Source organism: Dasypus novemcinctus, chromosome 1 (genome assembly GCF_030445035.2).
Source record: "Dasypus novemcinctus isolate mDasNov1 chromosome 1, mDasNov1.1.hap2, whole genome shotgun sequence".
Classification (NCBI taxonomy): Eukaryota; Metazoa; Chordata; class Mammalia; order Cingulata; family Dasypodidae; genus Dasypus; species Dasypus novemcinctus.
In genome coordinates this window covers 191508658-191521766 of record NC_080673.1, presented here as the reverse complement: position 1 = coordinate 191521766, position 13109 = coordinate 191508658, and the positions used below count along the sequence as shown (strand labels likewise).

The window sequence follows — 13109 nt, the reverse complement described above, 5'->3', positions numbered from 1 at the left end:
CTACACAAGCATGTTCTGTTCTTTTTTTCCAGGAAGACAAAAATTCCCCAATTATATTTAGGTAATTTTGTAATACATTGGCTAAAGGGAAGGTAAACATTTTTTCAAAGCAGTAGATACTACTTCTGCAGCAATAAAAAATGAACTTGTTGTAACTTGATATTTAAGAAAGTCATATATAAAAAGTAATATATAAACATGAATATAAGTATTTTTTATATTATTCCTAGTTCAATCTGAAGACAAAAACATTCAAGCTGTATCACAGACTGTAACTGTTTTCATTAATTTAGACAGGGACAACTGTTGACTTTTATCTCTTCTGTCCTTTTAGATTTTTACTGTTTTCATTTCAACTTAATTCCATCCACAAGACTATTATTGGTTACACTTTGAGTTACTCACAGCATTCTTAAAAAGGCTCGCTCTTTTTTCTTTAGCAGAAGAAATCTATTTGAAAGAATATGTAAATTCTAGTGAGCTCATAACTTGTTTTCTTCCTTCACATTCCACATGTATAATTTTTCACCCATAGTCTATATGTGCCCATGTATAAATTATTTTTAATGAATGACTTCTTGAATTTTGAATCTCCTTACTATTCATATTTTTTAGTTTTTGTTAACTCTGCAACTAACCTAAGTTATCGAGGACAGAAAAGACTTCTTTCAACTACGAGTTTACTTTCACAGTTGCTGCTGTTTGTTATTTTCTTCTATAGCATTAAAACCAAAGTCAGGAAGTGTATAAACTTAAAGGCAGTGAGATTATGATGTTTAAGTTTAATATCTTTTTTTTATTTTTAGGATTTGTTAAAAAATACTGAACAAAAACTTACAGTAATAATGCTAATCAAAATATAACTAGGCTGACCTCTGCTGGCCAGATGCCTCTTATCCCTCATTAACTATGATATGATGATGATAGTTAAGTCTTCCCTTCCAGAGGGAGAGAAGCAGGATGCACTTATGCACATCTCAGCAGGATCTCATTGAGTGCCAAAGTAAATATTGCCTCAAAGAGGGGCAACATCCAGACACTACTTGGGAACTTATGCTCCCCAGTGTCAGAGTTGGCTCAGTTGTGGTTTCCCTACACATGGCTCTTCTGCCCCTTCTATGTGAACCTGTAGTTAGTGCAAGAGTTGATAGGTTTATGTCCAAGAGACTTAAATCTTTGGGCTTTCTTTGTGCCAGTTGGGCCCTGAATCTCAAAATATTTGCAACATCATCTCTACAGTTCATTGGACTCACCCAGGAAAACTAACAAGGAGATGATGATGGACAGCGACCACCCCAAGGAAGAGAGAGTGTCTGTAACTGCAAGCAAGATAGTCCCATCCATCTGCCCCAGGGATCTAAGCCCCTTTTCAATTACAGGCAGAGTGGACATCACCATCCCAGAATCCTCAGGATTGGGGAATGAACGATGGACTAGAGTAGACTTTCTGGTATTCTAGTATAGACTTACTGTGATTCTATCAATGGAAGAGCTTTTATCATTGATATGGACGCCGTGGCCACCGGAAGTTCTGAGAGGAGGGAGAGGGAAAATCAGGTGTAATATGGGGATATTTTCGGGACTTGGGAATTGTCCTGAATGACACTGCAATGACAGATACAAGCCATTATATATCTTGCCATAACTTAAAAAATTGTGTGGGAGTGTAAATACAATGTAAACTATAATCTGTGCTTAGTGGCAATGCTCCAAAATGTGTTTACCAATTCTAACAAATGTACCACACTACTGAAGGATGTAGTTAATGTGGGAAAATGAACGAGTTGGGACTGGGGCATATGGGAAATCCCTGTATTTTTCATGTAACATTTATGTAATCTACGTATCTTTAAAAAAAACTATTTAAAAGTCTTATATTTAGTGAGCTATCCAAATAAAATATACATTTAAAGAAAATAATATTGTCAGAAACTTTAAAGCAAACAATAAATCAAAGATAGAAGGTATCCAGAGCATAAAAAGAACTGAGGAATTATTAAAGGCCACAACATAAGAAAAATAGCCCCAGAATATCAGTTTACTCTCATTTTTAGATTACCGGCTGACTTTATATTAAGAACAAATAATAAATGCAGAGGTTCTCAAAGTTGGAATTGTTCTAGCTGTCCAATATTGTCACCACTAGCTACATGTGCTTACTGAAATGCAGCTAATGGGAAATGATTTAAGTGTAAAATAGTATCCAATCTTAGAGATTCAGCATGAAAAAAGAAAGCACATTATCATTAAAATTTTATATTGATGACATGTTGAATGGATAATATTTTGGATATACTGGGTTAAAAAAATGCTCTTTCTAGGTTTCTCTTTCACTACAGCTTTTCAGCATTCTACATTTTAGCTACAGTGAGATTACAAATGTTATCAGTATATTCTATGCATTCTTGGACCTTTATGATTTTGCTTTAGCTGCTTACTCTGCATTACCTTTCTTGCATTTTCAGAAAGTAGACATCCTGATAATTCAAAATATGAACTCAAACGCTACCACATTAAACATTTGAACACCTACAATATTTCAGGAATTAGGGACATGAAGGCATAGACTGGATGAATAAATCAGTTTGTGCCTCCAGTTTCCTCATCTTAAAAGGAAGTAGAAATTTCGGAGGTTGTTTGTAATGATTAAATGAGGTAAAGTGCTGAGAACCTCAGAAACAGTTCTAATTTAAAACACGTATATGATTACTCATGTAATATTAAGACATGCAAAACAACGCAAAATTATTACTCAGGGATTTACCCATGTCGTTAACACATAAAAAATCGCAAGGCAAAGAGTCACAATAAATTCAGAAAAACCCTTACTTTTGGGGAGGGAAGGTAATCCACTAAAAGAAAGTTACAGGGCGCTTCGTCATGTTCTAGTTCTTTAGTTGGCAGTAGGTGCAGACATGTTCGCTTTCGTCTACCTGACACATTCTATTTTTTTTTAAAGGTCTCAAGACGTAGTTCCTGTTCTAAGGCATTTCAAATTCCTTTACCTCAACCACTATTGTAAAGACCCTCCACGCTCAGTGCCTTCCTTTGTTCACTTAAGTGACCTTACGTTTACTTCGTAAAGTAGGCCTCGAAAGTAGCTACGTCTAGAATCAGCTGTGATTGAACAGTAACTCTCCCCGCAGCGGTTCCAAAGGCGGCCCGGTTCCCAAGCAGACCCTCCAGACTGCCCTCCTCCAACGAGGACCTAAGGCCTTACAAAGACCCCGGCCCGTCTCCGTCGGCAGCTCTCGGGGCGCTCCCCTCCGTCGACGCCGGCCGACTGCCCAGCCAGGAGGCCCTGCCTTTCCCTCCTCGCCGTAGCCCCCAACGTACCCCTTCTGCCGGGACCGACCCCTGCGCAGGGGGAGGGCTTGCATCCCAAGGCAGACCCCCACCCCCGTCCCACGCAAGGAGGCTCCTTTCTTCCTGCTCACCTCAAGCCGGGCCGCACGACCCGAGCAGGCCTAGGGCTGCCAACTTTCCCTGCCAGTCGCAGGACCACTTGGCTAGCCCTCCCTGCCCACCCTGCTTCCGGCCGAGCCAACGCCGCCGAGTCCTTAGGCCACTTCCCACCCAGAAAACGGCTCGGCAGAGGCTGCGCGCATGCGCCAAAATGCGAGCGCGGGGGACGAGTGCGGCTCCCTCTCTTCCAGCTCCCGCCCCCTGTCGCTCTGGCTGCAGACTCGCGATATTTCCTCGGCTTCGCGGGAGTTATTTGAACTCTCTGGCGGTCGCCGCGCCCCGGACACTCCCGGGCCCTCGGCGGCTGGCTCACTGAGACCGAGGAGCGCTCGACTTCGGGTCGGCGGTCCAGTGGGTCCGCGGTAGCAGAGGGAGGGCGGGTTCCGGCCCACTCCCAGCGCCATGGGAGCCGGGAAGAGGCTTCTGCCGCTTAAGGAGGCCTTCCAGCTGGCCCAGCAGCCGCACCAGAACCAGGCGAAGCTGGTGGTGGCGCTGAGCCGCACCTACGGCACGGTAAGGGTGGCCGGCCCTCGGTTCCCGGCTCTCCCTCGTCGCCCTTCGCTCTCCCCGGCCCTTCAGCCGCCAGCCCCCGTCCTTCCCGGCCCAGCCTCTCTCGGGGGCCTCCTTTGACCCTCCGGACTGGGGCCGTCGCCACCCGTCGGCGCCCCGCGACCCCAAAGCACTTATTGAGTCCCCTCTCCGTGCCTGAGAGCTCGGGGACCTGCTTTAACCTTTCCGACCCGCTTAGGAGGGACCTGAGGTGCGGAGAGGGCAGGCGTGAGCCCAGGGCAGAAGGACCCTGAAGGCCGGAAACGGCTCACCCAGAGTCCCGCCTTCGCTTTTTTGTACGTACCCTCTCCCCTGGAGCTGCTGCTGTCCACGGCTCGGACCGTGGATAAGGACAGAAAGTTTAAAAGCACCCGGGCGGCCAGGCGCCAATTGTTTGGGCGGCAGAGGAGATCCTGACTACAGTCGCTCAGAGGGGGTTGTACCTCCTGTCACCGCCCGCAGCAGAAAAACCGCAGTCCTCCAAATTAATCCATCTCTGCCCCCACGGTTAAATTAGGTCTTTTCACCAAATACTAAATTACTCATTGTAACTAGGCACTTCTTATTCAAGCCAGTATTGTTTTGTTTTCTTTTGAGGGGAGCCCGGGGGAAGCATAACACGGCTTGAGGATATAAGAAATTATGAAAAAGTTATGTCAAAAAGTAATTGCTGTGTGATAGGAAGGCCTAAATGTAATAAATATAAAAGCTAGTGTTGATTTTGGCTTGTTCATTAAGGAGCCTGATTTTATTAAACTGATACCAAAGGCATACAGAAAAATTCAAAAATATTGAAAAAATAAAAATAATCTTTTAACTGTCAAAATTCATGTTTGCTCCCTGGGAGAGTAAATTATAGCCTGGACAAAAATTTGTGCAAATTTATTTCCCGTTTGTTGAAATTGAGTTTACCAAATAAAGGTTTTAGTTTGAATTATGGTTAGTGTTTTCAGCAGTCTTATGGTAATGTTGGAATAAAGGATTTTATCTGTGCAGTTTTTGAAGGGTTTCTTTTGTCTTTCAGATGGATAATAAAACAGTTTTTCATGAGGAATTCATTCATTACCTTAAATATGCTATGGTGGTCTATAAACGTGAACCAGCTGTGGAGAGGGTAATAGAATTTGCAGCAAAGTTTGTTACTTCATTTCATCAATCAGAGATGGAAGATGATGAAGAGGAAGATGGTGGCATTTTAAATTATTTGTTTACTTTCCTCTTAAAGGTATTATAAAAACTAACATTTTAGGGAAGTATTGTGGAAAATTTTGCGATATAAAAAGGATATGGGGGTTTATATCTTTTAGAGAATGAAACATCTAGTGTTTGGGAAAATGCCTATGAAAAAGTATTTTTTTGTAGGATATATTCAAACATTAATGGAAAAAAGTGGACATTTTAAATAACTGCAGCATTAAATTTTTAATGGCCTCTCTAAACCAGTTTTTGTATGCATTTCTTTTAAATGAGTTCTCTATTTTGGAAGGAAATAGTCCCTACAAAGAGAAATAAGCTTTTATAATTTAGCAAATACTTATTTCAGGCTGTTTATTTTGAGGCTACATAAAAAGTATATTTAGTATGCATATAGATCAAGGTAGCATTGTTATTTCTTTGCAGGAAATAAATTACCATTGTAACTTGAATTCTGAACATAGGGAAATTCAGGTGGTATGTGATTATTTAGGAATGGTAGTTGCCTGTGAATAAATCTTGATTTATTTCTATTTCAGTCTCATGAAGCAAACAGCAATGCAGTCAGATTCAGAGTGTGCCAGCTTATTAACAAGCTCTTGGGGAGTATGCCAGAAAATGCCCAGATTGATGATGATTTATTTGATAAAATTAATGAAGCCATGCTTGTTAGATTGAAAGATAAAATTCCAAATGTGAGGATACAGGCAGTTCTGGCTCTTTCACGACTTCAGGATCCCAAAGATGATGATTGCCCAGTGGTTAATGGTATGTGCAGCTTCCTAAATCTTTTTTTTCAGTTTTGTTGATTTTGTTAATATCTCAGTATTTGAATTTTTCTAGTATGACCTATATATTGGAAGATATAAGTTTTATATATATATATATATAGTTCAAATAAAAAACCAAATATCCAGATAACTGCTGCTCAGCTTTTAAAAAAAGGATATAAATAGTACTTTTGAAGCCTTCCCAGTGTCCCTCTCTCATTCTCCCTTAGAGTAACTACTATTCTAAATTTTGGGTTATTTATTCTCTTGCTTTTCTTTCTAATTTTACCACCTGTGTATATCCCTAAATAATGTTAAGTTTTGCCTACTATATTATTTCCTAGATATTTTATTATTCTCTAAGTATTTTCCTGTGACTTTTCTCTCAAAGTTATTTCTGATTCTAATGTTCATCCATGTTGGTACATTTATTTTTTACTGTATTATAGTGTTCTATTGTATGCATTTAATATTAGTAACAATGTTTTTAAGAGCAAAATAACAAAAGACAGTGTTGATGGACCTTTTTGTTTCCTGTTACTTTGCTCTTAAAAACAGTGTTACTGCTAGGAACCTTCTTGTACACAGTTTCTAGAATACATGCTTAAGAGTTTTTCTAAGAGTGAATACAGGGTTGCAAACATTTTTACACCAGTGTTTATAGCAACATTATTCATGGTAGCCAAAAGCTGGAAACAATCCAAGTGTCCATCAACAGATGATTATATAAACAAAATGTGGTACATATACACAGTGGAATATTACTTGGTCGTAAGAAAAAATAAAGTTATGAGACCTGCTGCAACATGGAAGAAACTTGAAAAGGTTTATGCTCAGTGAAATAAGACATATAAGACAGAAATTATACATTTATAAGAGATGACTAGAAATAGCAAATTCACAGAGATAGAAAGCAGATTAGAGGTTACAGGTGGGAGTGGGTGGGTAAGGGTAAATATGAAAAAAAAATGGGGAAAAATTTGCAAGATCATACTTATTCCATTCATTAACCTTTATTAAATATAATGGAAGGCATCAAATAACCAGAATAAATAAGAATTCTCAACTAAATAGAGATAGTTTGAAATACTGAACCATATCATAAGGAAACCAGCAATGTAGGCTGTCCTAGAAGAAGTTGCTATAGTTTCAACATATATTCTGTCAACTCCGTATAGACAAACCAGGTAGCTAAACTGAAATGCATACTCTAGACCTGTTTCACTCTAATAGATCCAAAAATACAATTTTTTTTTTTTTTAAAGGAGGTACTAGGGATCGAACCTGGGCCCTCATACATGGGAAATAGACACTCAACCACTTGAGTTATATCAGTTCCTAAAAATGCAGTTTTAAGTGTAATTTTTAATGCAGGAAATAAAAGGTTCTACAAAGCAATAAAGATGATCTGATTTTTTAATGGGCAAAGATAAAAACACTCATTTCACAAAAGAGGAAGTTAAAGAGGCCAATAAGTTTATGAAAGGGTGCTCAAAATTATTAGTGATCAGGGAAAAACAAATTAAAATTACTGTGGGAAATAAATTACTGTGAGATAACACCAGCCTCCTATAAAATTAAAAGGACTGACAATACCAAGTATTGGTGAGGATATAGAGCAACTGGAATCTCCTGCATTGTGGGTAGGAATGTAAATTTGTAAACTGGTCCAACTGTAAAGAAGTTTGATAACATTAACTAAAGATAAACATAAGCTAACCCTAAAGAAAATGAGTACATATGTTCTTTAGAAACAAGGTTCAAGAATGTCCATAACAGCCCCAAATCAGAAATACTGCCCATCAACTGTAAACTAGATAAATGTATTGATATAGACATAGATTAGAGAGATACTTAGGTAGATAGAGATAGAGATGGAAAACTACATAGCAATGTAAAAGAAATACTGCTACACTTAACAACATGGATCATGGTTACACAAGGAAGAAGAAAAGGGTTTTTTTAGGGTGTATACCTGGGGTAGACTTCCTGGGATATGTATTGGTTCAGCTTTATTAGGTAATATAGGAGTATTCTATAAAGAGACTTTACCAATTAATAGTCTCATTAGCAGTGTATAAGTTTTCATTGATCATATCATATCCAGTATTTTGTATTGTCAGACTCTTGTCAATCTAGTGGTGTGCATGGTTATGTCCTTACTATACATCTTTTCATGTATTTAGTGGCCAATTATATTTCTTCTCTATAATGCCTCTTAAAGTGTTTTGGCCATTTTTCTGTTGGGTTGTCTTATTGATTTATTGGTGTCCTTTATATATTCTGAAAAGAAATCCTTTGGTTTTTTTGAAATTCAGATATCTTCTTACTTGAAGTATCTTATTCTCTCACTCTCTTTGGAATATCTTGTTGAACACAAATTCTCTATGTCAAAATTTTCAATCCCATACTTGGCAGGGGAGATACCACGAGGCTTATCCATTTCACTCTGAATGTGCTGACTCCTGCAATTTCCCCAAACGTGAGAAACTCGACTACATAATTTGTGATAAGGGGGGGACTGCATTTGCGTTCTCCCCCATTTAAAAAATTTATCAGTCCCTTTATGATTTGTACTTTTATTTAAGAAATGTATTTCCTCTGGGAGCATAAAGATAGTCATATTTTACTTTTCTATATATGCTTAGGTATATTAGGGTGCCCTTCCCTTTCATTGTTCAATGTGTCTATCCCTGTAACCTCAGCTTTAAAACCAATCTTGGTAACTGGTATAATTAATATTTTTGGTGTTAAATTATATACAAAATAATCCTGTGCTAGACATCCATGTTTAATAGTCAACATGTACTTGACCATAAAGCTTGGAAAAATGTGTGAAGTAGAGGTAAAATAGAAATATTTAAACGTAGAAACTGGATTTTGTTTCAAGGAGTAAAACCAGGAAGTTATTTCTTTTTCTTACACATTAAAAATAAAAATAATATGCCCTATAAAATCTCATCAAAATAAACTGCCTGTCTCTTTTTCCTAAATCTTGAAGAATAGGTAAAGATGTAATCTTAATAATGGAATTTCCAAGGCCTTTATGGCTTTCTTTCAGTTTTAGCCTTTGTGCCCAGTCTGTTGACTAACTTCTCATACTCCTCTTAGAAGAGAAGTTTTGGGGAACAAGTCTTCACCTAAAATTAAATGTGTGAGGGTAAAAAATGGTATCTTTATCATTTAAAAAATCTTTTAAACATCAAAATATGAGCTCTTTTGTAATTATAGTTAATATTTCTTAAGTTTACTAAAAACATATTGCTCTACTTTTAGCATATGCAACTTTGATCGAAAATGATTCAAATCCAGAAGTTAGGAGGGCAGTGTTATCATGTATTGCACCATCAGCAAAGACTTTGCCGAAAATTGTAGGGCGTACCAAGGATGTGAAAGAGGCTGTCAGAAAGTTGGCTTATCAGGTAAATAAGTTCACCATCTTACATAGTTGTATTCTTTATAGATAAGACGTATTAAAGTAACCTTTGAAAAATATTTGGCATATAACAAGGATTTCTCCAGTTCAAATTTTTATGGAGAGTATAGGTAATTTAGGTAGACTCTTATTGCATTAAATGTGATTACATATACTAATTTTTTTTTTTTTTGAGATTCTGGGTAATTTTCTCAAATGAAAGGGATATTAGTTATGAAATCTTTATATTGTGTCGGGTTTAATGACCATCTTTTAAAAAATTATTGTTACTTCTTTAAGGTTTTAGCTGAAAAGGTACATATGAGAGCTATGTCCATTGCTCAGAGAGTAATGCTCCTTCAACAAGGTCTTAATGACAGATCAGGTAAGATATATGTCTTTATATATAAAATGTTAGTAGATTTTGAGGTCAGAATTACAAAATTTAGGAATTGACACTCGAATCCCAATGACTCAGGGGGAAAAGGAATGCAGTGATTTTGTTTTGCTAGGCCATTTGATTGTGAGCCTTACCTTTTCTAAGATTCATTTTATTTCTTTCCCCCCTACCATTACCCCCGTTGTCTGCTCTCTGTGTCCATTTGCTGTGTGTTCTTCTGTCTGCTTGTATTCTCTTTAGGCAGCTCTGGGACCCGATCCTGAGACCTTCTGTAGTGGGAGAGGCGATTACTCTCTTGCGCCACCTCAACTCCATGTTCTGCTATGTCTTCTTATTTTCTCTCCTCTGTGTCTCTCTGCATCGGCTGGCACTCCTGCGCCGGGTGGCTTTCCTATGCTGGGTGGCATTCCCACGCAGGGTGGCACTCCTGCATGGGGTGACATTCCTGCGTGGGGCCAGCACTCTGTGTGGGCCAGCTTGCCCTCCCCAGGAGGCCCTGGGCATCAAACCCTGGACGGGAGCCCAATTGGTTGAGCCACATCTGTTTCCCTCATTTTTTTTTTATATGAAAGTAAGCACCTTAGCAACTTTGCATTATCATTGTCAATAAAGACTTTTTTTTTCTTTATTATATTTTGTTCTGCCTGTAATCTCACATTTGTATTGTAAATATCAGCTTTTTTACATTGATCTCATAAAAGTTAATTAAAACAGACAAAATACAGGAAATGGAAGCTAGAAGGAGACTGTTCACTTATGTTTCAAATGACTTAACAGATGCTGTGAAACAAGCAATGAAAAAGCATCTTCTCCAAGGCTGGTTACGTTTCACTGAAGGAGATATCTTAGAGTTGCTTCATCGACTGGATGTGGAAAATTCTTCTGAAGTGGCAATCTCTGTTCTTAATGCCTTATTTTCAATGATACCTCTTAATGAACTTGTAGGAATGTGTAAAAATAATGATGGCAGGTACGTGTAATGGATTCATTATTTGAAATATATATTGAAATTGATGAACTTTCTGCATAAAGTTATTTTTTTTCCCTCCATAACTTAAGATTACTTCCATACCTTTTATTTACACCTCTTTTGTTTTCTTTACTCTGTTGAATATCTTCTTTTCCTGTTTGGTTTTTCCTCCCATAAGAACTTATTACTTAATTGTAGATTTATCTATTTTAGATACAGTTTTTATTTTAATTTTTTCCATTTTGTTACTTAAAGTTTTGCACTAGCCTGTCATGGGAAAATTAAAAACCATGTGTCTCTGTTATGTTTACTCATTGAAATATTTCTTTTTTTTCTTGATCTAAGTTTCTTCATTACTTTTTGTGTAGATAAGTTAATGATCTTGAAATTATAAAGGATTTGGTTATAAATTAGATCTACTTATTCCCATTTTTATATGCACTTCAAATTTTTTTTTCATTTACAATAATGACTTTATTTTAACAATATTTAATTACAGACATAAAATAGCTGGGGAAGGGGGTAGTCCCCAGCCTAGCCCTGCCCTGGGGCTACTGGGACACACTTCAAATTTTTAACAGGATATTAAGACTGTGCTCTCTCTCATTCTCTCTCTCTAAATGAAGGAAATTGATTCCAGTGGAAACATTAACTCCTGAAATTGCTTTGTATTGGCGTGTCCTTTGTGAGTATTTGAAATTGAAAGGAGAAGAAGGTGAAGAATTTTTAGAGAAGATTTTGCCAGAGCCTGTAGTATATGCAGAGTATTTACTGAGGTAAAATTTCTTCCTTTGTTTTGGACTGTGCTTGTATCGTTGCATATGTCAACCTTCCAGTTCCCTTCCTCAAAGTCATGATTGATTGGAAACAAGTTACAAACCAATTTTTTGTGGACATGCAAGGATAAATAGGTATGCACATTGGGACTTTCTGAATACTCTTCCATGCTGTTTAGTATATCAAAAGAGCAATGTCAATATGTTTAGGGTCATTTATTCAAAACTCTTAAGATGTGGCTATGAACATTTCTCCATAAAGTTGATGAGGATGTGTTACTTTTTGAAATTGATCTGCAAACTTTTTCTGCTAAATGCCAGGTATTTTAGACTTTGTTGTCCAGACCATTTCTGTCATGACACTCAAATGACACTCAACTGCCATTGTGTACAAAATCAGCCAAAGAACATATGTAAATATTAGTAATATATGTAGATGTTTTTGGTGAAACTTTTATTAACTTTTATGGACATTAAAATTTGAATTTCATGTAATTTTTACTTGTATATGTATTTTTTCTATTTAAAAAATACAAAATTTTTTCTTATATAGAGCTGTATAGTAATAGTGGATTTGGCACATGAGCTATTGTTTTCTGACTCCTTTTTTATATCATTGCATGGTGAACTTTTATAGCAAGTTTTATTAAGTAAAAACTGTTATCTGGTTTTTGCTTAAAATATTTTTGTTTCAAAATATATCTCATATATATAAATTATTTTTCATTAATTTCAACCTAATTTCACTGTTAAAAATTGTAAAAAACATGACTGCATTCTTTTCAATATATTCAAATTTAGAAATAAAAAATAAAAATGTGCAATTCCTCTTTTATCTCCTATACCTCCAATCTCACCAGTATCCATAGAATTGACTAAATATTTTTTCTCTGCATTTGTGTTACACATATCTCGCATATGCATAAATGGATTTCTTTTCAAAATATGTATGTTTTTTTCCTGCTTTATTTTTTTTTTACCTATTGATATCTGAGATCATTATATGTTGGAACAAACCTATCACATTAACAACTGCATAACATTTCATAGTATGATAGTAATATTTAATTTATTCCTCTATTGATGGACATTTAGAGTGTTTCAGTTTTCACTGATAAAAAATAATGATGTGTTAAACTTTCTTGTCCTTTCAAAAAATTATTTCCTTATTAACTTTTTTTTTGTTAAAAGAAGTTGTGGACTTATAAAAAAATTATGCATATAATACAGGGTTCCCATATCCCTTCTGTTTTTATCAGGTTGCATTGGTGTGATACATTTGTTACTATTGATGAAAGCACGTTTTTTAAATTGTGCTTTTAATTATAGTTCATAGTTTACCTTAAGGTTCACTGTGTTGAGCAATTCCATGTTTTTTTTTTTTTAATTTTCCTTGTTGTAACATGTGCAACCTAAAATTTTTCCTTATAACCATATTCAAATATATAATTCAGTGCTGTTACTTTTTCACAGTGTTTTGATATCATCACCACCATCCATCACCAAAACCTTCCCATCATCCCAGATAGAAACTCTGTACAATTAAACCTTAATTCCCTATTCCCTGTCC

The 13109-nt window shown here is 36.7% G+C and overlaps 1 protein-coding gene across 2 annotated transcripts in view; it reads left to right on the top strand.

Moving 5' to 3' along the window:
- The first annotated feature begins 3402 nt into the window (after nucleotides 1–3402).
- Nucleotides 3403–13109, top strand: part of NCAPG (non-SMC condensin I complex subunit G) — a 43270-nt gene continuing 33563 nt past the window's right edge. Inside the window, exons 1-7 of one of the 2 annotated variants that reach the window (XM_004474216.3) lie at nucleotides 3403–3978; nucleotides 5039–5239; nucleotides 5748–5976; nucleotides 9255–9400; nucleotides 9694–9778; nucleotides 10571–10763; nucleotides 11390–11539. In XM_004474216.3, coding sequence (XP_004474273.1) covers nucleotides 3868–3978; nucleotides 5039–5239; nucleotides 5748–5976; nucleotides 9255–9400; nucleotides 9694–9778; nucleotides 10571–10763; nucleotides 11390–11539 — 1115 coding nt within the window. In that variant the 5' untranslated portion in view covers nucleotides 3403–3867. The remainder of the gene's footprint in view (nucleotides 3979–5038; nucleotides 5240–5747; nucleotides 5977–9254; nucleotides 9401–9693; nucleotides 9779–10570; nucleotides 10764–11389; nucleotides 11540–13109) is intronic. The other variant, XM_004474217.5, reaches the window with a different exon arrangement.